Raw genomic sequence first — 26,936 nt, 5'->3', positions numbered from 1 at the left:
TACTCAGTTTCACTTTTGAATTCAGTGGAGTTATGCTTGCTTACACCAGAGCTAAATTTGGTCCAATATCTCCAAGTTCCCTGATTTTTCTATTCCCATCTCAGAACCTCACTAAGACACCAATCCTGTAGAGACTTTAAACATATTTAACTTTATGTACTGAGTAGTCCCATAAGCTTCAAAGAGGGTACTTGCTGCATAAAGTCAAACATGCATAAATCTTTGTAGGCTTGAGGACTGAATCTAGGCAAAAGCGCTGTAGAACAACAAATAGCAGTGTCAATGTATGCTGTGTTCTTTATAGGGCTGTCAATTAATCATTAATTAACTCATCCGATTAACTCAAAAAAAAAAAAAAAGAATTGTTTTGTTAAACAATAAAATACAAATTGAACTTTATTAAATATTTTTGGATGTTTTTCTACATTCAAAAATATATTGATTTCTGTTACAACACAGAATACAAAGTGTACAATGCTCAGTTTATATTATTTTGATTACACATATTTGACTTGTAAAAATGATAAACAAGAAATAGCATTTTTCAATTCACCTCATACAAGTACTGCAGAGCAATCTCTTTATGATGAAAGTGTAACTTACAAATACAGGGGTTTTTTTTGTTTGTTACATAACTACACTAAAAAACAAAACTGAAATTTTAGAGCCTGCAAATCCACTCAGTCCTACTTATTGTTCAGCCAATCACTAAGAGAAACAAGTTTGTTTATATTTATGGGAGATACTGCTGCCTGCTTCGTATTTACAATGTCACCTGAAAGTGTGAACAGGCGTTTGCATGGCACTTTTGTAGCTGGCGTTGCAAGGTATTTATGTGCCAGATATGCTAAACCAGTGGTTCTCAAACTATTGTACTGGTGACCCCTTTCACATAGCAAGCCTCTGAGTGCAACGCCCCCCCATAAATTAAAAACACTTGCTTATATATTTAACACCATTATAAATGCTGGAGGCAAAGCAGGGTCTGGAGTGGAGGCTGACAGCTCATGACCCCCTGAGGGATCCTGACCCCCACTTTGAGAACCCCTGTGCAAAACATTTGTATGCCCCTTCATGCTTCAGCCACCATTCCAGAGGACGTGCTTCCATGCTGATGATTGTTTTTGTTTGTTTTGTAAAAAAGGATTAATTAAATTTGTGACTGAAGTCCTTTAGGGGTGAATTATATGTCTCCTGCTCTGTGTTTTACCTGCATTCTGCCATATATTTCATGTTATAGCAGTCACTTTCACAGCAGATTTGAGAAAATGCAAAGAAGGTACCAATGTGAGATTTCTAAAAATAGCTACAGCACTTGGCCCGAGATTTAAGAATCTGAAGTGCCGTCCAAAATCTGAGAGGGAGGAGGTGTGGACCAGGCTTTCAGAAGTCTTAAAACGGCAATGCGGAAACTGCAGAACATAAACCACCAAAAAAGAAAATCAACCTTGCTCATGGCATCTGAGTCAGATGATGAAGGTGAACATGCGTTGGTCCGCACTGCTTAGGATCCTATGGAGCACAATCCATCATCAGCATGGATGCATGTCCTCTGGAATGGTGGTTGAAGAATGAATATTGGGTTGAGACATACAATTCTCCCCACCAAGGAGTTCAGTCACAAATGTAATTAATGCATTCTTTTTTTAATGAGCATCATCACTATGGAAGCATGTTCTGTGGAATGATGGCCAAAGCCGGAAGCATATGAATCTTTAGTGCATCTGGCATCCCGTAAATGTAAACAAACTTCTTTCTCTTGCGATTGGCTGAACAAGAAGGAGGACTGAGTGGACTTGTAGGCTCTAAAGTTCTACATTGCTTTGGTTTTGAGTGCAGTTATGTAACAAAAAAACTACTTTTGTAAGTTGCATTTTCACGATAGATTGCACTACAGTACTTGTATGAGGTGAATATGTAGAACAAATCAATTAAATTGTTTTTAATTGTTCACTTTATTAATATAACTTCATAAGCAAAGTTTTATGAATGAAACAACATTCATTCATAAAACTGGTTACCCCAGTAACTGAATTGAATTGAACTAATTGAATTTCACTTTCAATCCGATTGCTGCTTAAATCGTTGAAACTTGCACTGTTTCAACATTGTAACTTCTGTTCACTGTTTGCCATTCCTTACACTTGTCCATATTGTAACTCAAACTCCATTTTAAAATGCTCACTTCATTTTGTAAAAACTTGCTGCATCCTTCATTTTTGCAAAACCCTGCTGTAATCGTATTAGTTCAGTTTAGATGCGTGAATGAGGTATGGATGGATGATGGACTCAACCTCCAGCCCCAGCCTGTCCTGATGAAATAAAGTATAAACACCCAACAGCTGAAATGCAGACAACAGCCCTGACAAAGTAAGAGGAGTCCATCCTCAAAAGAAAAGAACAAAAGTACAATTGAAGAAACATCAAAGCCAGGTCCTAAGCTGAAAGTCATGTCTGCAACTGACAGGTGATCAATCACACCGGACCCAGAGGCAGCGTGACACAGCAAGACCTATAGACTCTGGTTTCAAACTAAAGCCTGCAAAAAGGAGGGGTGAGATGGAGGACTTTGAAAGGTAATATTCTGCTGCCAGCATGGAAGGGCATCGGTGCATGCCCAACAGCTCTTCCCTGCGCCCGGCTTTCCTGGCCAGTTAGTTGCCACAAGCTACGAACCCAAGCCACGAACTCAAGCTACATTCAGGACTGGTAACTATACAGCAGCTGCAGAACCCGTGTGTGTATGAACAAATGTGTGAATGAATGTGAAACTGAACGAAATGTTGCAGCTATAACTGACTGCCTACTATGATTCTTTTTGTATTCACAGTAAATGTGACATTTTGTCTTATCCCCTTTAATAAGATCCTGCTGGTTTTTATTTTATTGGTATAACAAATTGAAAAATACTCTTTCTTTTGTTTACAAATATTTTCCTGCAAAACGATAATCAAAAATAATATAAAGTGAGCACTTTATATTCTGTGTGGGAATTGAAATCGATATATTTGAAAATGTAGAAAAACATCTAAAAATATTTTAATAAATTTCAATTGATATTGTATAGTTTAACAGTGTGAATAATTTTCTTAATTGTGCAATTAATTGTGATTAATTTTTTTAATCGCTTGACAGCCCTAGTTCTTTCTCATCGGAAGACATCACTTCTCTATGGAGAGGAAAAACCTTCAAATTAAGTACCCAATAGTCAAGAAATTCAGAGTTGAGTTTGAATAATCTGCGAATTAGTTGGTTACTTCATCAATATGGTTACAATGGCGCAGATCCACAAATCTACTTAGGCACTTAAGTCCCAATTTTGGGCTCCACTATGATCTACAAAACTTCCCTCACACCCTGTAGATGCCTAAACTGACTTGGTGTCTAATTTCAGGACAAAAGTTCCCTCTATGTCTAAGTTTCTGTTTTGGGCACGTCCATTGCAGGCTTAGTCTAGGCAACTGGGTGCCTATCTTCCACGTAAGAACATAAGAACGGCTATACTGGGTCAGACCAAGGGTCCATCTAGCCCAGTATCCTGTCTTCTGACAGTGGCCAATGCCAAGTGCCCCAGAGGGAATGAACAGAACAGGTAATCCTCAAGTGATCCATCCCCTGTTGCCCATTCCTAGCTTCTGGCAAACAGCCCCTAGACCAATCTGCAAACCCGAGGAAGATAGGTGTTCATCTGCTTAATTCGCAGGTGAGGACCGCTTAGGTAGGCATGCTCAGCGGCTTCCATTGGGGAGGAGGTAGCAGTACCCTCCCCAACTTCTAGCCCAGGGGTTAGAGTACTTGCCTGGAATGTGGGAGACCCAGGTTCTTTTTTACCTCCTCTGCCTGTGGGTGGGGGGAGGATTTGAACAAGGGTCTCCCCACATCTCTGCAAAGGTGTTCTAATCGGTGAGCTGTGGGTTGTTCTCATATGTGGCTCCCCTGGTCTTTCCTGTTGAAACTGCTCTACTGTAGATAAATACTTAGAATGATTCATCTACCTACTGACTTTGTAGCCTGATGGTTTGGGCACCCAAGGTCTAGTGCCCTGTGACAATGAATTTTTAAGTAGTTATTTAGTGGAACAGCTTCAACAGGAGAGATTGAAGGCAGCCCCCCTCCCCCTCCATCAGAATCTCCCAAAGCTGAGTGTTTACAGTACTTCCTCTGTGGAGTATGGGAGACGCTTGTTCAAATTCTTCTCACAGGGAATGTGGAATTGAACCTTGGTCTCTACATCCCAGTGAGTGCTCTAACCACAGGGTTTAAAAGTTATAAGGTAGTTAACACTAACTCCTTGAGCTTTTTTGTGTGGAATGACGCAGGCAGCTAATTCATTTTCACAAGAAATAACTTAGGCACCTACTTGGCCTGACTGCAGAGAGAGAGGTCCCTGCCTATGACCCCAGGCTTAGATGCGTATCTTCATGAAAGGGGCAGCGCTTATAACAGCTAGTATTATAAGAAGAGAGCAACTGGACGCTGGTACCAGGAATTGGGGAATTGCATTCTAAAGCAATTATCTTCCACATTAATTGTATAGGGAGCTGAAGCGCCTAACTCAGACTTTGTGAATTCCAATGTTGTTCCTATGATTTTCTAGGCACTTAAAGTTAGGTATTAGGTGTTGTGACACTGAGCGTTATAAGTCTTTTTTCAGAGCAGCAGCCATGTTAGTCTGTATTTGCACACAAGTACTTATGTGCCACAAGTACTCCTTTTCTTTTTATAAGTCTTTTTGTGGAGTTTTGCAAATGTCCTTAACCGTTCATTTTCTTGTTTTTAAAAACTCGAATTTTGTAAATGATGCATTTTCACTTATCAACTTTCTTTGAGGTTTGAAGGGAAACAATATTTCTAGGAGCTCTCCTTGTGCAGCTTCCCAAGGGTATGTTGTTTTCCACTTTTGTTGTTTTTCTAAATGAAGATACATTTTAATGTTTTTAATGGGACAGTATATTTCATCACCTTGCTAAATTAAGGGAGTGAGGATTGTTGCCCCACTCTGCTCCTTCAGGGCTGGTATCATGTCCCCTGCTCAGTTTCTTTCAAAATACACCTGCCAAATTCATTCCATTGAGAAGGATAGGCTAGAGCAGAGGTTCTCAAACTGTGGTCCGTGGATCACCTATGTTCCACGAACTCCATGCAGGTGATCTGCGGATAAATCCCTCTAAGGTGTGCGCCTGGGTAAGAGCCGTGCAGGCATGGCTCCACTAATTAGGTGCCTGGATCCTGGAGAAGACACACATGTACGGTGAGGTGGTGGCCTTGGGGTGGAATAGGGGGTAAGCAGGAGGGGGCAGTGGGGTGAGAAGAGGGGGTGGGAGGAATTTGGGACATGAAGGGCTGCAGCACCCAGAGAAAGAGGCAACATTCCCTAGCTCCAGGGCTGTGGCTGCTGGGGAGACACCCCTTCCTTCCCAGCCCTAGCTCGGGGGCTGCTGTAGTGGGAGGAGAAAGGGCACATCCATTGCATTAGAAAGGTAAGACTACTGATTTTAAAATATGCATTGCGTGCTTTTATTGGGAGAACAAAAAAAATATTATTAAAGGTTGTTTTTTTTTTATGTAGCACTTTTATCCAAAGCGCTTTACAAGAGTTAGCCAACGGTACAAACAACATTTGGAAAGAGCATTAAGTGGTCTATTGAGACCCTCATCAATTTTCAGGGGTTTGTGAGGGGAAAAAAGTTTGAGAACAACGGGGCTAGAGCAATGTGGGCTGCTGGGGGGGGGGGGCTTATTAAACACCAGGCTTTTCCCTGACTTTGACTGGGCGAGCCTGGGATAGGATGCGATTGCACCATAATGGTGGGATTTCTCAATGAAATATCTCCCTACACAGTCCTGACCCCTCTCTCGCCTGCCAGGCACCCTCTGCCCACAACGTGCAGCTGATGCCCCGTCGTTTGTGCACCAGTTCCCTCCCTTTCCTCCCGGGCTGGAGGGGAGGACAGGGCACCCGGCTCAGCCCGCCCCCGCGGCCGGCTCCGGCTCCCCCATGGAAAGCAGGCGGAGGCAGGGCTCGCCCCGCAGCAGAGGGAGCCGGGCACGTTGCCGCCATTCCAACGGCGGCTCGTGGGGGCGGGGAGACAGACGGAGCCCGCCCAGCCTCTAGCTCGGGCGGCGGGGTGCGCGTGCGGCCCCGCGCCGCCAACGGTAGCGCGGCCGTGCCGACCCCTTGCGCGCGCGCTGCGTGGACGGCGGAGGGTCCCGCGCCCAGCTGCTCTCTGCGGACGCCGGCTGCGGGACGTGGTGGGGGCGAAGTCGTCGACCATCCTCCGGAGTTAGTGCGGGGCGTCGGGACAGGTCGGCCGGCCTGGGCTGCCGCCCCGCTCCTTCAGGGCTGGTGTCCCGTCCCCGGCGCGACTCCTGACCCCTCCGCCCGCCGTTCTCCCCTGGAGCCGGGCCGGGGGTGCATGAGGGCGGCTGTGTGTGTGTGTACATAGGGGATAGGGAGGCTGTGATGAGATAACAACTCGCCGTGCGCTGGAGCTGGGGGCCCGAGGGCCAAAGCCCTTGCCTCGGGGGGGCGCGTGCTTCCCACACGGCCTGTAGTAGCCCCCTCCCGAGGGTCTGGATCATGGTGGCAGCTAGTGCCCTGCTGGCTGTTTCGTTGTGTGTGAAAGGGGGCGATGGCAGGTGGGGGCAGGGCAGCGTGAGGGTTAACTCCTGGTGCTTCCCGAGCCTCTTTGGAAGGGGCCAAACTGCAGAGTTAATGTATTACCTCCCCTGCCACAACCTGGCTAGGTGGTGAGCCTTGGTCGTTAGCCCGTGCTCCTGGACTCTCCAGAAGCCATGCTGTACATAGAAACAGTTGCTAGGGTAGGGCGGGCTTGGCAAGTTGGTAGTCCCCTGCTATGGAGAGAGTTTTGCTGGGATTATTCCCTTTGTTGTGAGAGTTGCAAAGATTACCAAAAACACGTTTGAGCTCAATTCTGCTGGTGTTACATGGTAACGCTCCTACTAACAGCCGTTGTACCTATTCTACTTAAGGAGAAGAATGTGGCCCTTTGTCTTTATTACAATAAAAGATAGTACTAAGAGAAATCTGATTGTAAAAACACAAGATGGTTGCACAAATACATGGGTGTGAGAAGAATGAATTTTGAATATTCATATGGTATGTATCCACCAGTGCAAAAGAAGAGTAAACATGTTATTTGTAAAAAGAAAAGGAGTACTTGTGGCACTTTAGAGACTAACAAATTTATTTAAGGTGCCACAAGTACTCCTTTTCTTTTTGTGGATACAGACTAACACGGCTGCTACTCTGAAACATGTTATTTGTGTTACTGGAGTGCTTAGGAGCCTGTCGTGGACCCGGACCCCATTGTGCTGGTTGCTGTACAAAAGATAAAAAAAGATTCCCTGCCCTAAACAATTTACAGTCTAAATAAGATAAGAAACAACAGATGGATACAGACAGATAGATGGGGAGTACCAGGAAACCATGAGACAACATAGATCAGCATGATAGGTGGTGGTATTAATGCACAGTGGTCTAATCATTGTCAAGAGTTTTGAAGGCATCATGGCAAAGGAGAGGTTTAAGGTAGACTTTGAAAGGGGATAGTGAGCAGAGGAGTGTGGTGAGATGCCTCTTTTGTACTGTACAGGATTAATTTGTTTGGTGAGTCTTATTCTGCCCCTGGGGATTTCCACATTTTATAATTTAGAAGTTTCCTATTAAAATAGCATGCCATTTGGATTTTTTTTAAAGATCAGAAGAAATATGTCTGAATTACAGCAATATTGACTCAAGTTAACATTTGTAGACATTTTCACACGTCAGCAGCAACTCCACTTAAAAATGCATGGCAGACCCACAGGCAAAGGTGATGATAACTTGGAGGAGTTTTTGTGGAAGTTAAATTAGTTGCATCAACTTGCTAGTAGTTTTAAGATTATTTTTCTTCAATACATTTCCTTTTCCTTATGAGGGACAGAAATGAATATTGCTAATTTATTAACAGGTATATTACCTTGCATGGGAGGAACAGAAGCCAAAAGGTTTTCCAAAGGAGAAACTTGAATATGTAGTCTGAAGTTTCTAATTTTGCTTGCATTATTATAATTGTTTATTATTTCTGCAATGCTATATGGTTGTGGCACCTTGTGGTCACAATAGAAGAAAGTATTTTTTGCCTCAAAGAGTTTACAGTCCGAGATCTCAGTCCTGCAAACTGATAGATCCTTGTGCCCACCCAGATCCCCAGTGAAGTTAGTGGGCCAAATCCCCTGAGATGGGATATTAGATGGATGGGATCTGAGTTACTATAGAAAATTCTTTCCTGGGTATCTGGCTGGTGAATCTTGCCCATATGCTCAGGGTTTAGCTGATTGCCATATTTGGGGTCAGGAAGGAATTTTCCTCCAGGGCAGATTGGAGAGGCCTGGAGGTTTTTCGCCTTCCTCTGTAGCATGGGGCATGGTTGACTTGAGGGAGGCTTCTCTGCTCCTTGAAGTCTTTGAACCATGATTTAAGGACTTCAATAGCTCAGACATGGGTGAGGTTTTTCATAGGAGGGGGTGGGTGAGATTCTGTGGCCTGCGCTGTGCAGGAGGTGGGACTAGATGATCAGAATGGTCCCTTCTGACCTTAGTATCTATGAATCTAGTGGGGCTCTGGACAGGTGGAGTAGTTTGCAAGACCAGGGCCTCAAATGGACAACTCCTTGATCGTGCCACTGGGACCATAAGCATGCTTAAGGATTAAGTGTGAATTAAGGGCTGGACTATTTCCTAAAATTGGAATTGTCTCAAAGTATATCTGAGTACCACTTCAGACAGCAGAATAATTAGTTTTATCTTTAATTTTTTTAGGAATGAGTGACCAGCCAGTTTCATCTTTGTGGGACCAGGGAACAACAAAAACATATCAAATTCCTATTAATCATCTGGATTACAAGTTCATTGAAAAGTGCTCAGATGTTAAACACCTGGAAAAAATTCTCAGGATATTGAGGTAAACATTCATTGTTATTTACATTACTGCTTTTTTTAATTTTGTTTTTGGTTAATGATTTATCTGTTGGTAAGATTCTGAGGATTTGGCCCTAGAGTACTGGGCTCGGTACTTGACTTATCTTAAGTGTTGGTGACTTAACATAAATTAAATATCTAAATTAAAATAAAAAAGGTAACAAATCTTGTGAAAGGTTCCTTATTGACAGAACTGGAAATAGAAGTTCTATGTTAAATCCACAGAGCGGGTACAGCTTGAGTAACAGCAGTGTAAGAGTCTTCTCATTGTTCCACCACTGTACCTAATTTGGGGCAAAGGGGGACCTGTGAGGGGTGTGGTTATTTCAGACACTGTGCTGATTTAATCCTTGTAATTTTTGATGAGAGTGACAAGAATATTTATATGTCCAGTGTTCTTGTAGCTTTGTTGGTCCTCTGAGAATATTTACAGTTAGTACTAATTGCAGTACTAACTAATTAGTACTAATTTTTGTAATGTGAACATTTTCCCATTAGACACTGGACCAAGGCCACCAACTCAATTTACAGTTGTCATCAAACTGCTGTAATATATATATTGTTTGTTTATTTTGCTTAGTTTTTAAATGATGTGACATCTTTTTACCTTTAAGGTCTGGTGAGGAAGGATATTACCCTGATCTTACATTATTCTGTGAAAAACGCATTGAATGTTTAGCTCCAGGGAGCAGAGCCCTGCGAAAAGATAAACCTCCAGCCTCTGCATCTGACTTTACAACTGAAGAATGGGAACAAATTAATGATGAAATGAAGGTAAAGTATAATTTTAATTTAATATGGTATGATAATGTAAATATATTAAAGTAATTATTAGTGATCAGATTTTTTTAGTAAACCTATTTAGCATTTGATTCTCTGTTCTCAGACTGATTACAAATCAGTAATGCAGCAATTTGCAGTTGCTAATAGTTCACATGGCCTTTGCACATTAGGACCTGTTTCATTAAGTGAGGAAATATTGACTTATTGATTTATATATCACCTTTGATTGAGAAGAATCACAAAGTATTTACAAACTATATTCAGGGAAACGCATCACTCTCAACTGAAAAAATGTAGCATCTGATTATGTTGGGGCTCAACAACACTGCATCACACTTTAGGACAAGAATTTCATATCTAGCTGAAAATATAGAGGGAACTTAGGTGGAAGAGCCTTTAGGTTTAAGGACATCTTAAGGACAGCAGTTCCAATAGTTTGGCTCCTCAGCAGTCACAACTGGATGCAAGTCCAATCCTAATGTGAAATATGAACCTGTGATTTCCTGGACTGGAGTTGAGTATGCTACTAATTGAGTGCCATTGAGGTTGATCCTGAGAGGTATCAAGCACTTGTGGAATTTTTTGAATTTAATAATATGACCCCTTTGAGTTCTCCTATTTTTGGTTAGCGATTTTATGAAATTTTGAGGTTTAACATATGAGAGATGGAAAGGGATTTCTTACAATAACAATGTATGGGTTGATGTTTTGTCTTATTACAGGATTTTTTTTATCACAAGTCCTGTCCATATTAGTCTAATGTGTCCTAATCACATTACACTGTTTCTGGTTTTGATTAATTATTGCCATTGTCCCCAAAGAGGATCCTCTAAGCTCTTGTCAAAAACATTTTAATCCCCCCCCCATTTGTTCCTGCCACTACCCTCCCAAATCCTATCTTATAATGACTATCGCACCAACGGTGCTAGACATGACTTCCACTGAAATCCATCAATATCATTCCTTTAGTTGGGTATATACAGGGCAGTATATTATATTAGACCATCAGGAGGTCTGCATTTACTATTTTAAGGTACAGTGATATTATCGGTTTCTTTTCAGAGCTGGGTGACAGAAATGAAGGAAGATGATTATAAAAGACAATTTCCTGTAACAGAAACGCTTTATGAGAGACTAGACAATTTGCCAGCAGTTCGTGGTTCAAATAGCTGCCTTCATGGTGGTCAGGTATCTCTTTTCTTAAAAATATGTGTAACAAGTGTATTTTATTTTTTTTATTTCTGAGATATGTATGCCTTTATACATAAATAATGTGTTAATTGAGCCTTTCTTGACTGTTTATTATAACCAGCCGTATATCAGTTAGCTTAGTACAGGCTCCCTAGAAAGCATAGGCGTAGTTTGACTTCTATATATGGGGAGGCAGAGCCCCATGGGGCTCAGGTCAGCTCTGCATGGCAGGGCCCATGGAGGGAGCAGCACCTCTGTCCCCTGACTCACTGCAGAGGCCACCCAGCCTGTCTGGGTTGGAGATGGGAACGACCAAAAATTGTAATTCAAAGGTTGTGTGTGTGTGGCAGTGTCAGCTCATAAACTTTGAAAACTGCTCAGGGTGCAGGGAGGGATGTAGTTAGGGGCTGTTCCTCTGTGCCCCACTAGGGGGCTCTGGCTGGTGTGGTGGGACTTGGGGAGGAAACAGTGCCAAATGGAAGACAGAAATCTCCCCCACCACCCCCCACAGTGTCGCCCGAAGCTTGCAGTTTGGGGAGGCAATTCCCATGCTTGAAAGTGACCAGAATTAAAACAAAACTATCCCTTTAATACAGTACTCCATGTCTTCATTTTTTATACCCTGAGTTATTTCCAGTGCTTTTTTAGAGATCATCACCTTCCTAATATAATTATAAGACATATTTAACAAATCTTCACAAAACATACACAATAAGTAATAATTTAAATATTTCCCTACAAAGTGCAATACTGTAGAATGGATTGAGAAAAAAAATCTAAGTTGCCAGTGAGATGTTTGAATCCTAGGGTGCTATCATAAATGATCCTATCTAATTCCCATCCAGCATGTAGAATTTTGGAGCATTGATAGACCCAACTGACTCTAAACTCTTACATGTTAACAGTATTTGAATTTCTGATTTGTATCTTTTATATATATAAGGGATCTTTAAGTGATTGCTAGATTGATTAATTGTCTGAGAATGCATTTGCATTAACAAACTAGTTAATTATTACAATCATAGTGATCACATATACCTTTAAATGTCAGTTCATTAAATGGAAACATTTCATGGAAATGAACCAATTTCGAGGCATTTTTAGTAGGAAAGGTTTTTCAGGTTGATGGTGGAGTTTCTGGTCAAAATGAGAGACAGACTGACGGACAAAGTGATTAATCTCCACCCCAGAGTAGCCCAGTGGTTAGGGTATACACCTGGGATGGGGGAAACCCAGGTTCAAGTCTCTGTTCAGGCTAGGGGGTCTCTTTCTTTTGCTTTGAAAAACTTTGAAAGGTCTCAGATTTGTCCCAGTGCAGAAAGGGAAATTTTTTTGAAATTTCAAAAATGTTTATGGGAAAGGAAAACTGTTTCCTGCCCAGTTCAAGTAGTGTATGTACATGACAGTGATTCTGAATTGTTTCCCCTATATTCAGTGCAATTACCAGAAGAAAGTTAATGTGAGGGTAGGTTTTGGGATATCAGCAGCTGAAGTGTCCCTGATATTGTGTTTCTGTTGAGGCAGCAATTCTGGATGTTGGAGTTAGGTTCCCAAGAGCACAAGGGCCTGTCTATTGGGGGCTCTTGGGTGTTTGGGGCTGGATCCCTGGTTCATTCCACAAGAGGGCAAACCCTGTTTCCATCTTTTCATGCTGGAACAATATAGGGATAACTGCACAAATGAAACCTCACTGAGTTTTTTCTTTGGGTTTCACCATGTGATTTGGGGTGCTTTGTCCTTAAGTTTTAAGTTTAGGACTTCCAGGTTGAAAAAAAACCTGATGATTGATACATGAGTGAGTATATAGCGTTGGAATCATGTGTATGAAACACCTAACAGATTTCCCTTAAAACACAAGTCAAAACTAGGAAAGTCTTGAAAACAGCTATATGCTGGAGATCAGTCATGAATAGTGTTGACCCCAGATGAGAATAACTATGGGAACAAAAAGCAAAACTGCCAATCAGGGAATTTGTTAAACAATGAATTCTCAGCTGCTATCTTTTCCTTTTAGAACAAAGAAAATAAACAAAGAAAGAAGAAAAATATACCACGAGATTACAGGGAATGGGACAAGTATGTTAAATTGTCATCTTTTAATTTTGTATTGAACTTTTTTACTTTTTTTTTAATAGAACACTACTAAGTAATGTGTACCAATTTAGATTTTTAAAAAAAAAAACGTGTTTCATGCACCTAATAATATATTGCATTGAAATTATAAAAATACAGGTGAGACTTGTTTTTATTTTAATTCCCTTTACAATACAAACAATGTAGCATGGAGCCACTACTTGAGAACAAAAAGTGAAGCTGCAAAGTCTATTTTATTTGTTCAGGCTAAATATGTAGATCAGAAAGTAAACAGACAACATAAATAATAAGTAAGTGAATTTTCAAATTTCATTTTTAATCATCAAGACTTTAAAGTCTAGGTAGATATTACATTTCCTTACTTGTTTTATTAATATGTGATTTTTACCTTAATTTTAAAAACAAAACAGTAGATATTTATTTTATGTTCCTCAGTGTGGTGTTTGTGTGCGTTAGGTCCTATTTCTGCATTATGACAACAAGCAGGTGGATTCCAGCTCCTGCACTGAGCTCCATTAACTTCATAGACTTAGGTTTGCTGCAGGCACAATAGTTTGCCTTCATAGTCAGCTGCAGGAGCAGGGCTTTATACGGTTTCTGACCATTGTATAATGCTCTAATCTTACAAAATGTGTTTATATGCATAAGTGTTTACAAAAACAGGGCCTTAATGTGTACATGTGGTCTAGAAAATGTTGCCAAAAGATAATTTTGACAGAAATTCACTCTTTTGTCATGTGCTCTCTAATCGGTGGCAAAATGATTTGTCAATCAATTTTAAGTTTCAAATAACTTGGGACAGAATAACCTGCATAAGAATAAATGGAGTGGGTGATTTTTGTTTTTCTTGACCTACACAGTAGAAAGGAGCTGCTATATTTATTGCTATATTTATTGAAAAATACAAGATGTATTATAATACTTCAGTGTAATATCTCTTATATTTATTGCAGTTTTACTTATCTGTACTGTCTTCCAATCCTTGAATTTAATTGGGTGTACAGAAAGTAATTAAATTTAGAGCTGGTTGGAAATTTTTCAAGAACACTTTTTTTTCCCTCAGAAAAATGCCAATTTGTAGAAACCAAAAGGGTTTGTGGGAAAGAGCCCGTTTTAATGAATTTCTCATTCTGAAAACATTTGGAAAATAATAGATTCAAATGGCCAAAATCTTATTTTGAACATTTTCTAAATTAAAAAGTTCCATTTTTCAGTTTGAAAAGACATTTTATTTTGAAATTTAAGTTAACTTAAGGTAAAACTTTTTTAAAAGGTCAATGTCAAAATGAAACATTTTGATTGACCTGATTTTGAATTTTTTAAATTTTTGGTTCAAAATAATTGTCAAGATTGACTTGATTTAAAAACTTATTCCTGTCCCAAATCTTGAAAATTCTTGCAAATGGAAACATTTGTTTCCTGTCCAGCTATAATTAGCACAGTCTTCATTGTTTGTAGGTAGTGGTTGACTTGGTTTTGACTGCATTCTTTTTTTTTTTTTTGGATTTTATAACTGTAACATTTACTTGAAATTAATTAATAAAAGATCTTTGGGAAAAGCAGCTGGAAAGCAGCTGTAGAGTGGTGGCTGAAACATTGTTTTTTCTTTGAGTGCTTGCTCATCTCGATTCCATTTTAGGTGTGCACGCGCCCACGTGCACAGTTGTCGGAGATTTCTGCCTTAGCGGTATCCATAGGGCCGGCTGTGGCGTCCTCTGGAGTGGCGCTCCCATGTGGCGGTATACCAAATTAAATTACTGAGACTACTGGGCCACCTGGCAGCATGTACTTACATGGTACGGCATGCATGACTCCGCCTCAGACACTTTCAAGTGTGGCTGGTGTCGATCTATGTCCCCACTTGTCACAGCATGGACCTGGTGATCAGGATTCCGGACAGCTTACTGTCATCCTTCCTCTAGTGGCAGGATCCCATGTTGCTGCTGGAAGGTGTTTCTTTCGCGGCCCTGGCCTCATCAGTGACCATTGTCTCGGACGCCTCAGACCTGGGATCGGGAGCCCACCTGGGCACTCTCAGCTCTCAAGGTTGTTGGTCCAGTCGCGATCATTCCCTGCATATCAATGTCAGGGAACTCAAGGTGTTTCGACTAGCCTGCCAAGCCTTTCTACCTCGGGTTCAAGATAGGGTTGTTAAGGTCCTGACAGACAACACGGCTACGTTCTTCTATATCAACAGGGCGGAGTCAGGTTGTCTGCCCTCTGCCAGGAAGCCCTCTGGCTCTGGGACTTCTGTCTGCAGCACAACATCCATCTCATAGCCACTCACCTTCCATGGTGGTCAGTTCCATCTTCTGCAGGTGGGAAACTCCCCAGGTGGACCTGTTCGCGTCCCAGCAGAACACGAAATGCTACGTCTTCTGCTTGATTGGGAGCATGGACGGAGGATCCCTGTCGGACGCCTTTCTGCTTCTGTGGTCGGGGGCTTTGATGTATGCCTTCCCTCCAGTGCCGTTGCTACCCAGGGTCCTTACGAAGATCTAACAGGACAGGGTGAGCGTCATCCTCATAGCACCGGCATGGTCGCGCCAACACTGGTTCAGCACTGTGCTGGATCTCTCGGTGGCGAACCTGTTCCAGCTACTGCTCAGGTTGGACCTGTTGTCCCTGAACCATGGCAGTCTTTTGCACCACAACCTTGCGGCGTTACATCTGATGGCCTGACTGCTGCGTGGCTAAACGCACAGGAATAGCAGTGCTCAGCTGAGGTTCAGCACGTCCTGTTGGGAAGTAGGAAGCCTTCCACCAGAGCGACATACCTGGCCACGTGGAAATGGTTCATCTGCTGGATTGCGGACAAAGGTGTTCGTCCTGAGCTGGCTTTGCTGTGGCTTATTCTGGACTATCTCCTGCATCTTAAGATCCAGGGCTTGTCCCTCTCATCGATCAAGGTCCATCTTGAGTGGCTATCTCAGCCTTTCACCTGCTGTTTGAGGGCAGGTTGGTTTTTGCTCAGGATATCACAGCCAGATTCCTTAAGGGCTAGAGCACCTCTACATGCAAGTCAGGGACCCCGTCCCACCATGGGACTTGAATCTGGTGCTGTCGCAGCTCACAGGTCCTCCCTTTGAGCCTCTGGCTTTCTGTTTTCTCCTTCTCCTTTCCTGGAAGGTCATGTTCCTGGTTTGCCGTGATGTTGGCCTGCCGAATATCTGAGATTCGGGCACTCACCTTGGAGCTACCGTACACGGTTTTCTACAAGGACAAGGTCCAGCTAAGACTGCACCTGGCTTTTCTTCCGAAGGTAGTCTCTCAGTTTCATTTAAGCCAGGACATTTACTTACTGGTCTTCTTTCCGAAGCCACATAACTCAGAGGAGGAGGAATGTAGGCTACATGCCCTGGACGTCAGGAGGGCTCTGGCCTTTTACATTATGGAATGGCTTGGTCCTGTCAAGTTGACGCAATTATTCGTCGCTGTGGCTGACAGTATGAAAGGTTGCCCTGTATCCACTCAAATAATTCCTTCTTGGATCACTGCCTGCATTAGTTTCTGCTATGACCAAGCGAAGGTGCACCCCCAGTGATCATCACCACCCACTCTACCAGGGTGCAGGCCTCTTCAGCAGCCTTTCTGGCCCATGTGCCTATCCAGGGCATCTGTAAAGTGGCCACTTGGTTGTCTGTCCATATCTTTCTGTCCCACTATGCACTGACCCAGCAGGCCCGGGACGATGCTGGCTTCGGTAGGGCAGTACTGCAAGCCGCTAAGCTGTGAACTCCGAGCCCATCTCTGTGGATTCTGCTTGTGAGTCACCTAAAATGGAATCAACATGAGCAAGCACTCGAAGAAAAAACGGTTACCTACCTTTTTGTGACTGTTGTTCTTCGAGATGTGTTGCTCATGTCTATACCATTTCCTGCCCTCGTACTCCTCTGCTGGAGTTGCTGGCAAGAAGGAACTGAGAGGGTGCAGGGCTGGCAGTGCCTGATATACTGCCACATGGGAGCACCATTCCAGAGGAAACCACAGCTGGCTCTTCAAATACTGCTAAGGCAGAAAGCTCCAACAACTGTGCACGTGGGCGCGCGCACACGTAAAATGGAACGGACATGAACAACACATCTCAAAGAACAACAGTTATGAAAAGGTAGGTAACTGTTTTTTCCTCTTTGGTCTTCCAGTTACAATATTTAATCACTTTATATGTCTTACTGAGAAATGCAAAGAACCTTCAACTCCAGTTGTCTTCAGTGGGAGTTACAAGTGCTCAGTATTTTTTAGGGTTGGCCCTTTAAAACACAGTTTCTTGACTTTTGCCTGATTCTTAGAATGCTATACTGGGTTTGAAGAGTATTTGGAGTGGACAGCATGTAAGAAGACGTACACAAAGGAAATAGAAATAGTTTAAAAAAATTGTGTTTTTTTTCCTGAATAAGTTTGAGTTGTTGAACAGATTGACAGAATCTTTGTACCCAATTCAGTTTATATCTGAAATGTAGTATGTTGTTTTGTGGGTAAAGAAATCTTGTTTTGCTGTGTATATGTAATATAGATTTATATATATATTTTTTTATATATTTTTTTAAATATATATTTATATATATATTTTTTTAAGGTTTGATGTGGAAAAGGAGTGTTCAAAAGTTGATGAGGTTTGTGAAGAAAATAATTCAAAAGCATGCTTCAATATTAGTTCAAATTTACCTGTAATTGAAAAGAAAATAGAGACAACAGGTAAATGATGACTTAGTATCATTTTCTTTTCTTTGATTATATATAGAATTAACATTGCTCAGTACAATGTTCATGCAAACTGAAGAAACATTATAGAGGGAAAATATGCTTTTGCTATATCTCTCTTCCTTGCTTTTTTCAGCCAACACAGAAAATGAAAGTAAATCATGTTCTTACTAAGTCATCCCAGAAAATGGCCATTTTGCAGAAATTGTGATATGCCTACTAATAATGCTTATTGAAAAAGCTTATGAATTGGGGCTGAGTATGCTGAAGAAAAATACAGCATCAAGATTGATTTGTCCCATTGTAAACAAAACATAAAGTGTATCAGGGTGTAATTATGATATTTTCACAGAGCTTAAAATCACTTTCCTCTTACTGTTTATAAAAAACAAACCAGTGGAAGCTTGAAGCAGATTTTTATTTTTCTTCTATAATGCTGATACTACTTCGTTGTTGTAGCATTGCTCTTGCATGTTGTGGGGGGTGTGTGTGTATATATGTAGTTTAAAGGTATTAAGGTATTTAAGGATGGTTTCAAAGAGTATTGAAACCACAGTTGCCTTTAAATTATCTGAATAAAAATAATTGGGGACAGTATATACGTGCTGTCTTATTGCCTACCATGCAATAGTGAGAGAGTCTAATTCTGCTTACTGTCTATTAATGACAGGTTTCAGAGTAGCAGCCGTGTTAGTCTGTATTTGCAAAAAGAAAAGGAGTACTTGTGGCACCTTAGAGACTAACACGTTTATTTGAGCATAAGCCTTCGTGAGCTACAGCTCGCTTCATCAGATGCATTCAGTGGACCTCTGAATAAATTTGTTAGTCTCTAAGGTGCCACAAGTACTCCTTTTCTTTTTGTCTATTAATGGTTGCAAGTTAATGTGAAGCTTAAGGCTTGCTTGGATCAACCCTGAATTAGTATGCTGAGAACTTTGTTCTCCTTCTCAACCATCCAGCTTCCTTCCTCCCATGACTTGGCTTCCCATCACCTTTCAACATGTTCACCCATTTCCTCAGATGGCCAGCTGATAGAAGTTTGTCCTAGCAAAGCGGAAAACAGGTTTTAGCCCAAACAAATTATCCTTCTGGCGTGCTAGTGGTAGTTATTCCAAACATGCTAACTACTACAACTGCAGAAGGATCAATTGTTCAGCTGAAAAAGATTTTCTACGTAATTAGCTTATCAAAGTGAAAGCACATTCTCTTTTGGCAGAGAAGACTATTTGAAATAGAAATAGCTTAAAAATCAGTTTAATGTTTTGAATAAATTATACTGTGTGTTTAATAATTCATAATGGAAGAAAATTGCAAAGACACTAAGCCCATTGTTTCCTGCTTGTTATATATAATGTGTATATACAGAGAGAACTTGTTATAAGGCATTCCAATGCTCACTTTATTTACTTAATTAAACTCTAGTATAAGCAACTAAGAATTTATTGGTGACATGGAGGGATGGCAAGGGTCTTAAGTCTTGTTTCAAATGCTGCCAAGAGGCACAGATTTTTCAAGTATTACCTTTCTAATGCATACTCAATTTTGTCTGCCCTTGGACTCTGTCATCCTAGAAAATTTCAGTACAAATTTTCCACTGAGAACAGTCTTGAAAAATGTGTTCTAGTCACTTGAACGTTGCTGAATACAAAATATCCACAAAAAATCTTTTATCCTGAAATATATGCATACTGACAAAGTTTCCTTTATTTGTTTCATTTTAGGAGTTTTCACACTTTTTTATAACATGGACCATGTCTTAATAGAGAGGTTGTCTTGTGGTCCACTCTATAACTTTTTAAACCAATGTACACAATATAATTAAATTAAAATACTTCTATGTTAAAATGTCATATTTTGCTTCTGTTAATAGTTAGCTGTTTTTATATCTAAAGATTATGTTCTAGGTATGACTAAGAAAGAGAGAAATTTTATTGGTAATCGTGAAAAAGAAAAAGGTAATGAAGCCTTTGCCATTGGGGATTATAAAGAAGCAGTGACGTATTACACTCGGTAAGTTAATGCCATGTGAACCATTATTTAAAACTTGTAAGTATTAATTAATATTATGTATATATCAATCTAGTTCAGGGTCTGTCTTGTTGAAGCAACAACTGATCAACTTTCTAAAATGGCAAAAGATTTTATATTGGGGTATCTCAAGATTCTGCATGTCGATTAATGATATATAAGCGACCAGGAAAAATGGGTGAAGAGTGAGGTGGCAAAATTTGCAGATGACACAAAACTATCTAGGTTATTCAAGACTAGAGGAGAGACCTCACAAAACTAGGTAGGTGAGCTGCATGGTGCCAAATGAAATTCATTGTTGATAAAGGCAATCTATTATGTATTGGAATAAGTTCAACTAGTAATGCACACTATTGGGTTCTGATGTAAGTATTAACTACTTAGGAAAATGACAGCACATTGTTGTGGACAGCTCCATTAGAACATCCTGTAGGTGATCTGTAGTGGTCAAGAATGCAAAAATATTAAGATTGGGATACAAAATAATGCTGGGTTTCCACAGGATCTCTTCCTCAAGTGCACAGGATAGACTATGCTCTGAAATAAATCCTGTTGTATAATGAATGAAGTTGTTGTTATTTGTGGGCCTCCTGCCTCATTTGTTACAAAAGTTGTATGGTGGGAAACTGCAGAAAGATATAGGACAATCTTGTGGTGAAGGCAATTGAATGGTACTCTGGAGAATTGGACTTTCTCCTTGCCTCTGCCACAAATTTCGTGTGTGATGCTGAGCAAGTCTATAAACCAAAATTTTCACAGGTGGTCACTGTGTGTTCCTCATTTTGTGAGTATGCAACTTGCAACACCTAGGTCTGATTTGTGGAAGTGCTGAGCACTCACTGCTGCAACTGAAGTCAGTGGGAATTCTACTCTGAACATATAATGTGTTAATAAATGGTAAGCAATTAAAAAAAATCAGGCCCTAGGCTTCCTAAATTGGATATCAACAATTTGTGGACATTTTGGTCTTAATTTCTGTGCCTCAGTTCCCCATGTGTAAAATTTGGATAATAATACTGCCTCATCTCACAAGGGTGTTGAGGATAAATCTGTTAATGTATATAAAGCAGTAAGATGCTATGATCTCACAGAAAAGCCTATGAGGAAATTAATTCTGTATTCAGTGTAGAATGGTGTGCAGTAAATAAAGTGTGGAGCTACACGTGAAATAAGGAGGATAAAAATAAATACCCATTCGGTGAGCATCATTCATCTTTTGCACTGAGGCAAAAATAGTATGTGATCACATAATTAAAGTGGTTATAATGCATACAAAGAAGAGGACACACAGGCAACCTTAATTCTGGTGTTTTCTATCTTTTGAGTGCTTGACTTTGGAACCTTAATGTTCTTATAATGTAGTTTTTTGGGGTATATTGGGGTATATGGATATCAAGAACATCTACAGTTGCATTATACAAGATTTTTTTTTTTTTAAGAAGGAACATAAGCTTTCATTCTTCAGGGCCTGAGCCACCTGCTAAGTTGCAGAGTTAAAGAAACTTCCCCACATTTGACCACAATGTTTTGTTTAGTTTTTTATTTTTTTCCATCTTCATCTGAAACATCTGGCATTGGCCACTATCAGAGACAGGATAGTATGCTGAATGGACTACTGGTCTGATTCAGTATGGCAATTATTATTTACTAAAGTTTATAAATTCATAAAATTTGAATAAAATGTGTTTGAGGGGATTGATAGCAATTTTAAGTGACTACAGTCCTATCTAGTGTACAGCTATATAGAATACGGTCACTATAACCTGATTATTCTATACTGCATGTCAATTTTTTTTTCTCCTATATACCATCTACCCAGCCCTACCACTCTAAAATAAAACCTACTTTCTGTTTTCAGTTTGGGCATCATAATTTACAAGAAAGATTTAATAAGAGAGGAGGAGCCTCAAAGTTCTCTAAATTGCTTTGAGATGCATCGCTTTTGTACAGAGCATGTTGTCGTGCAGTTCTATGTTGCCATGATTTTAAAATAAATTGATCTTGCATACTGTTTCACAGACCTCTAGTTGAAATTGCATTGCTTAGTGATTTTAATTTTATTATAACTCTTTACAATTTAAAACTGACTTTAATGAAGTTTTTGTATACTCTTGTTTTTCTTTCTAGTATACAGCTCACTTTGTCTTGTCTTTTGCAGGAGCATATCAGTATTGCCCACTGTGGCAGCATATAATAACAGAGCTCAAGCAGAAATCAAACTTCAAAACTGGCATAATGCTTTTCAGGATTGTGAGAAAGTGTTAGATTTGGAGCCTGGCAACCTAAAAGGTGAAATGTCAACTAACGTTTCTCAGAATTTTATTTCTAGAGAAAAGTCTTTTTTTCAGGGTGGGGGATTGGGGGGGAATACAGGCCTGATTTATCATCCATTGAAATAAATGGGAGATCTTTCCTTTGACTTCAGTTGTCAGACCTCAAATGTGGGGAAAAATAGTCCCAAATTAGCTCTGCCTATGCTAGTTTAAATGGCAGTTTGGGGATTTGTGCAGGTTTGTCCTGCCCATCTTTGATCCAAGATTCTAAGATTGGGCTGAAGCAACAGTAGGATGATGGTGTGTGGTCAGATCATGCTTTCAAAATGATGATTGTTAGCCACATCACATTGGTGACGTGCACGGTCCTAATATTCACAGAATAGCACCTCCTTTAACAAGCTTAACAGCTGCATTAAAATAGCACTGAAAGGTGCGTGGTGTATGCTTTCTTACTAGATAAGTATTTGTAAATAGGTAACTAAACTTATATGGAGAGAGTGGGACAGACTGGAAAATTATTAAGAGGAATGCTAGTTCATGTATCACCATATAAATGTAGGGTATGTCATATCAAATGATGTGATTAAAAAAAAATTAGTAACTTAATACATAATCATTATGAAGTGGATGCAAGGCTTTATGAAATTTAATGCAGAATTGTTTTGTACTTCACATTGTACTTTCTCTGTTTAAATGTGAATTAATTGTAGTCTGCAGTATAGTTTAGAACAATACAATATAAATAGTATGTTCTTTGTTAATTTGTAGCTCTTATGCGCCGTGCCACTGTACACAAGCATCTACAGAATTACCAGGCAGCTATAGAGGATTTGGCCAAAGTATTACATGTTGAACCAGAAAATGCCATAGCTAAGGTAAATACAAGTAACTCTGTGTATTTCTAGAACAAAGGTGTGTTTATAGAACAAGATGCATGTTGCTTGTGTTATGTGTTTGATGTAAGATAAAAGTGATATACTGTAGTATAATCATGGATGTATATCTAGTCACTTTTTATTCAGGCAAACTCCGCTGAAGTTCTGTTTGGCTCACTGACTTCACTTTTCTGAATGAATTTATTTTATGTTGAGGTCTGGGCTTCTACTTTTTTTTAATGGCAAATATGAGATATAAACCATAAAAGATTCTAGCTTAAAGTACTTGTTAATATATAATACATGTTTGAAATGACTATTTTTAAAATGCATCCTAAACAATATTATCCTGTTTGTGACTACAGATGAGATGGTAATTATAATAAAAATGTATGACTGATTTATGTGTCTAGTCATATAATCCAGTGGGTCTCAAAACTTTTTTTTCTGCGAACCACTTGAAAGTTGCTGAGCATCTCGGCGGACCACTTAATGATCTTTCCAAATGTTGTTTGTACCATTAGCTAACTATTGTAAAGTGCTTTGGATAAAAGCGCTATATAAAAAGAAAACTTAATAATAATAATGTTTTTTTGTTTTACAAATAACAGCACACAACTCATATTTTAATATCAGTAGTCTTACCTCAGTAGTCTTACCTTTCTAATGTAATGGATGTGTCCTCTCTCCCCCAGCATGGTAACCAAGGAGTGGGGGGGTCTCTCCCTCTTTCCCCCGCCACGGCAGCCCCTGAGCTGGGGCTGGAGAAAGTTGCTTCTTTCTCTGGCCGCTGCAGCCCTTCACGTCCCAAATTCCCCCTACCCCCTATTCCCCCCAAGGCCACCACCTCACCTTATATATGCATCTTGTCCAGGGTCCAGGCACCTAATTAGTGGAGCCACGCCTGCACAGCTCCACTAATTAGGTGGTTGGCCCTTCATTCTCTTGTGTGCGGCCACCCAGGTGTGCACCTTAGAGGGAACTATCCATGGACCACCTGAATGGATCATGGTCCACAGATAACGGTTTGAGAACCTCTGATATAGTCAGTTGTAGAGGAGGCATTGCTGAATCATTTCTGAGAGTTTTTTCCAAAAACTAAAGCTTGTTATCTTGTCTCCTTACCATTATTAATATTTACATTTTACTAGGAATTATAAATAACCGTGTAAATTAAACCTAAGCAATTCACACTTTACTGTTCTGCTTTCTCTGCCATTGTGTGTATGAAATACAATCTTCCTCTTCTTCTCAGTAAAGATTTGGTAGAAACAACTGTGGCTAGATCTGATGTTACTAAGATTTCATATCTCCTGGTTTAATTTTACTTACTAATTTACCAAAATAAGGAGTTTCCAGTTATTTTTATAGGCTTTAATATTCTGATCGTCCTGTAAGGTTCCGAGCACCTCTGGAGATGTGTTGAGAAGCCTCAACTCCCATTGGCTTTTATGGGTGTGGAGAGCACCAGGTTACTTTGCAACCGCACAAGATCAGGCCCTAGATTCATGCACAGTATGAAAACATATAAAACTTACAGAATAAATCCATAACAGTTAACCACTCCTGTCTCCAAAGTCCCAAAGAATAGATTGTCCTTGCCATTATGCCCTTGAAGTCAACAAACGATGGGTTTTGTTGGACCAAGGTAGGAAGTTTTGCTCAAGAACTGAAGTTCCTTCACTGTCAATACCCAGCCTGCAGTTGTCTTGTGTATACCAGGAGGCTGTTGGCTTGAGTGCCGTGACTAACTGTCAGTGCAAATTAGCAAGGTTCTGTTGTGCTTCAATCTCATGACAGTAACTCCTCGCTTAACGTTGTAGTTATGTTCTTGAAAAATGCGACTAAGGGAAACGATGTTAAGTGAATCCAGTTTCTCCATAAGAATTAATGTAAATGTGGGGGTTAGGCTCCAGGGAAACTTTTTTTCATTGCCTGCTAGTACGGTACTTTGTGCACTACTTGCAGGATTCTCTGGAAGAGCAGCCTGTCATAGCTAGCGGGTGGGGGCTTGGAACCAGGGTGGGCCGGCAGCCCTGCATCAGCTCCCCTCCACCTCTGTGCCTCCTGCCCACTGGTGGGACCCGCGGAGCAGTGCCCCCTCCCTCCCTGAGCCTCCTGAACACAGCGAAACAGCTGTTTTGCCGCGTTCAGGATGGGGGAGGCGCAGGGCCACAGGAGGGAGGCACTGGGGGAGTGTGTGTGGAGGGGAGCTAATAGGGGGGCTGGCAGCCCATCCTACTTCTAACCCCACACCAGCAAAATTATGTTATAAGTGAACATTGCACAACTTTAAAGGAGTATGTTCTCTAATAGATCAGCGATGTAACAACAGAACAATGTTAACAACGCTAAGTGAGGAGTTACTATCACAAATCTCCACAGTAATACAGTAATGTTTTCTTAGGATTAAATAGGAACGTGGCAAATGATTGAAAATGCAATTTTCTGGCAAACTTTTTGCCAGATTTTATTTTTGTTTGTGTGGTAATGGTGACATCAAGTTGTCATTTAGATATCTGGTAAATCACAAGTTCATCTCAAATAAAGTTGTTTCTACTTTGCTTAACAGCACCATTTAAACATCAGAAGTTAAAAGTGCATTAAATATTAGAAAGAGGGGGATATTGCACTTATTTCTTTAGCAGAATAAGGTGTTATGTTTTTTCTTTTGAAAACACACTTTCTCTTATTTTTCTTTGTTAGAGACTTAATGTAGAGAGTGAGTGTGTAGTCAAAAATGTGTGTAATCCACAAAGGGGCATTCTCCTCTGGCAATTTCCGAATGTGTATGGTAGGTTGAAGAAAATATATGCTCAGGATAGCTCTACTTGAATGCAGCGTTTGCTTTGCAAAGAAGTCTTGCTTTAGCAAGTTTTACAATTGGGTTGATTAAGCGGCTTGCCTGAGAGTATGCAATTAGTGACTCATTTGATAACTGGAACAAAGTTCTTCTTGAATTCTAATAATTAGCTGTAACCTCTAGGACATATGTCAAATCTGGCCTTTTAGAAGCTTTTTACAAACAGAATTTAGCAGCTTTAGAATTCCTCTGGTATTTTTCATATGGTTATGATAATGAAATAAATGGGAGAATTGTAGCTCTTATAAGACCAGCATAACTTTTCATCAATCAGCAGTGTGCTTCTACTAGACTCTGCAAGAAATTATCATTTCCTATGGTTGGACCTAGCCATTAGTTTAACTATTTTAAAAGAAAAGAAAAGTCCGTAGCAGACATTGGGCTCTCCATACTGTGGATTTTGATTAAATTATTTTTACGCCTTGTCTAAAGTTCTAGTATAGTAATCCATTGTTTTTAGGCTTTAAATTTGTTAGTCTCTGTCCTTGTAGACTGTGCCAGTTGGTTCCATTGTCAGGGTTGCACTGCCTACACACAGAGATAGGCAGGCACAATCTACGTTCCAAAGAATTTATTAACAAATGGTACCTATGGATTTGTATAATTATGTATATGCAGTAGGCATTGGATATATAACATTGGAATGGGGAGTCGGAAACAATTTAATCCTAATTCCAGTTCTGAAACTGACTCACTATATAGTCTTGGAAGTCATTCAACCTATCTCTATTTTTTTATTTTTAAGGTAATACTGAGTAATTACTTCAGAGGTGTGTTGTAGGCATTATTTAGACAATGGAAAGTGTTTTGCAAAGGTAAAACACTATCTAAATGCTAATTTTTTTAAGACTTTTAAAATTACTGTTATTGCTACACTGCAGAAAAATCTGTCCGATATTGAGCAGAAGCTGAAAGATTTAGAGCCTGTATCTGAGACTCATACCAAAGGAAAAAGAATACTTATTCAAGATACAGAGGAGTCGGATGGTGATGAAGAAAGAGGAGGAAATGGAGAAGAACATGAAAGTGGCAGTGGAGATAAAAGTAATGTTTGTCTATATATTTGTTACCTGGGATACCGATCTTGACAATTTGAAGGTTTTTAAGCAGTGTGAACCAACTCTCACTGTATCTTTAGCCTAT

At 40.2% G+C, this 26,936-nt stretch overlaps 1 protein-coding gene across 11 annotated transcripts in view; it reads left to right on the top strand.

Moving 5' to 3' along the window:
* The first annotated feature begins 5,940 nt into the window (after positions 1-5,940).
* SPAG1 (sperm associated antigen 1) overlaps positions 5,941-26,936 on the top strand; it is a 70,090-nt gene continuing 49,094 nt past the window's right edge. Inside the window, exons 1-11 of one of the 11 annotated variants that reach the window (XM_043507516.1) lie at positions 6,424-6,438; positions 8,524-8,529; positions 8,824-8,965; positions 9,597-9,756; positions 10,828-10,953; positions 12,971-13,032; positions 17,627-17,745; positions 19,644-19,761; positions 21,938-22,068; positions 22,824-22,930; positions 26,675-26,837. In XM_043507516.1, coding sequence (XP_043363451.1) covers positions 8,826-8,965; positions 9,597-9,756; positions 10,828-10,953; positions 12,971-13,032; positions 17,627-17,745; positions 19,644-19,761; positions 21,938-22,068; positions 22,824-22,930; positions 26,675-26,837 — 1,126 coding nt within the window. In that variant the 5' untranslated portion in view covers positions 6,424-6,438; positions 8,524-8,529; positions 8,824-8,825. The other 10 variants (XM_038391876.2, XM_043507510.1, XM_043507515.1 and 7 more) reach the window with 10 other exon arrangements.

This window comes from Dermochelys coriacea, chromosome 2, assembly GCF_009764565.3.
Source record: "Dermochelys coriacea isolate rDerCor1 chromosome 2, rDerCor1.pri.v4, whole genome shotgun sequence".
Classification (NCBI taxonomy): domain Eukaryota; kingdom Metazoa; phylum Chordata; order Testudines; family Dermochelyidae; genus Dermochelys; species Dermochelys coriacea.
This window is presented reverse-complemented; position numbering and strand designations above follow the sequence as displayed.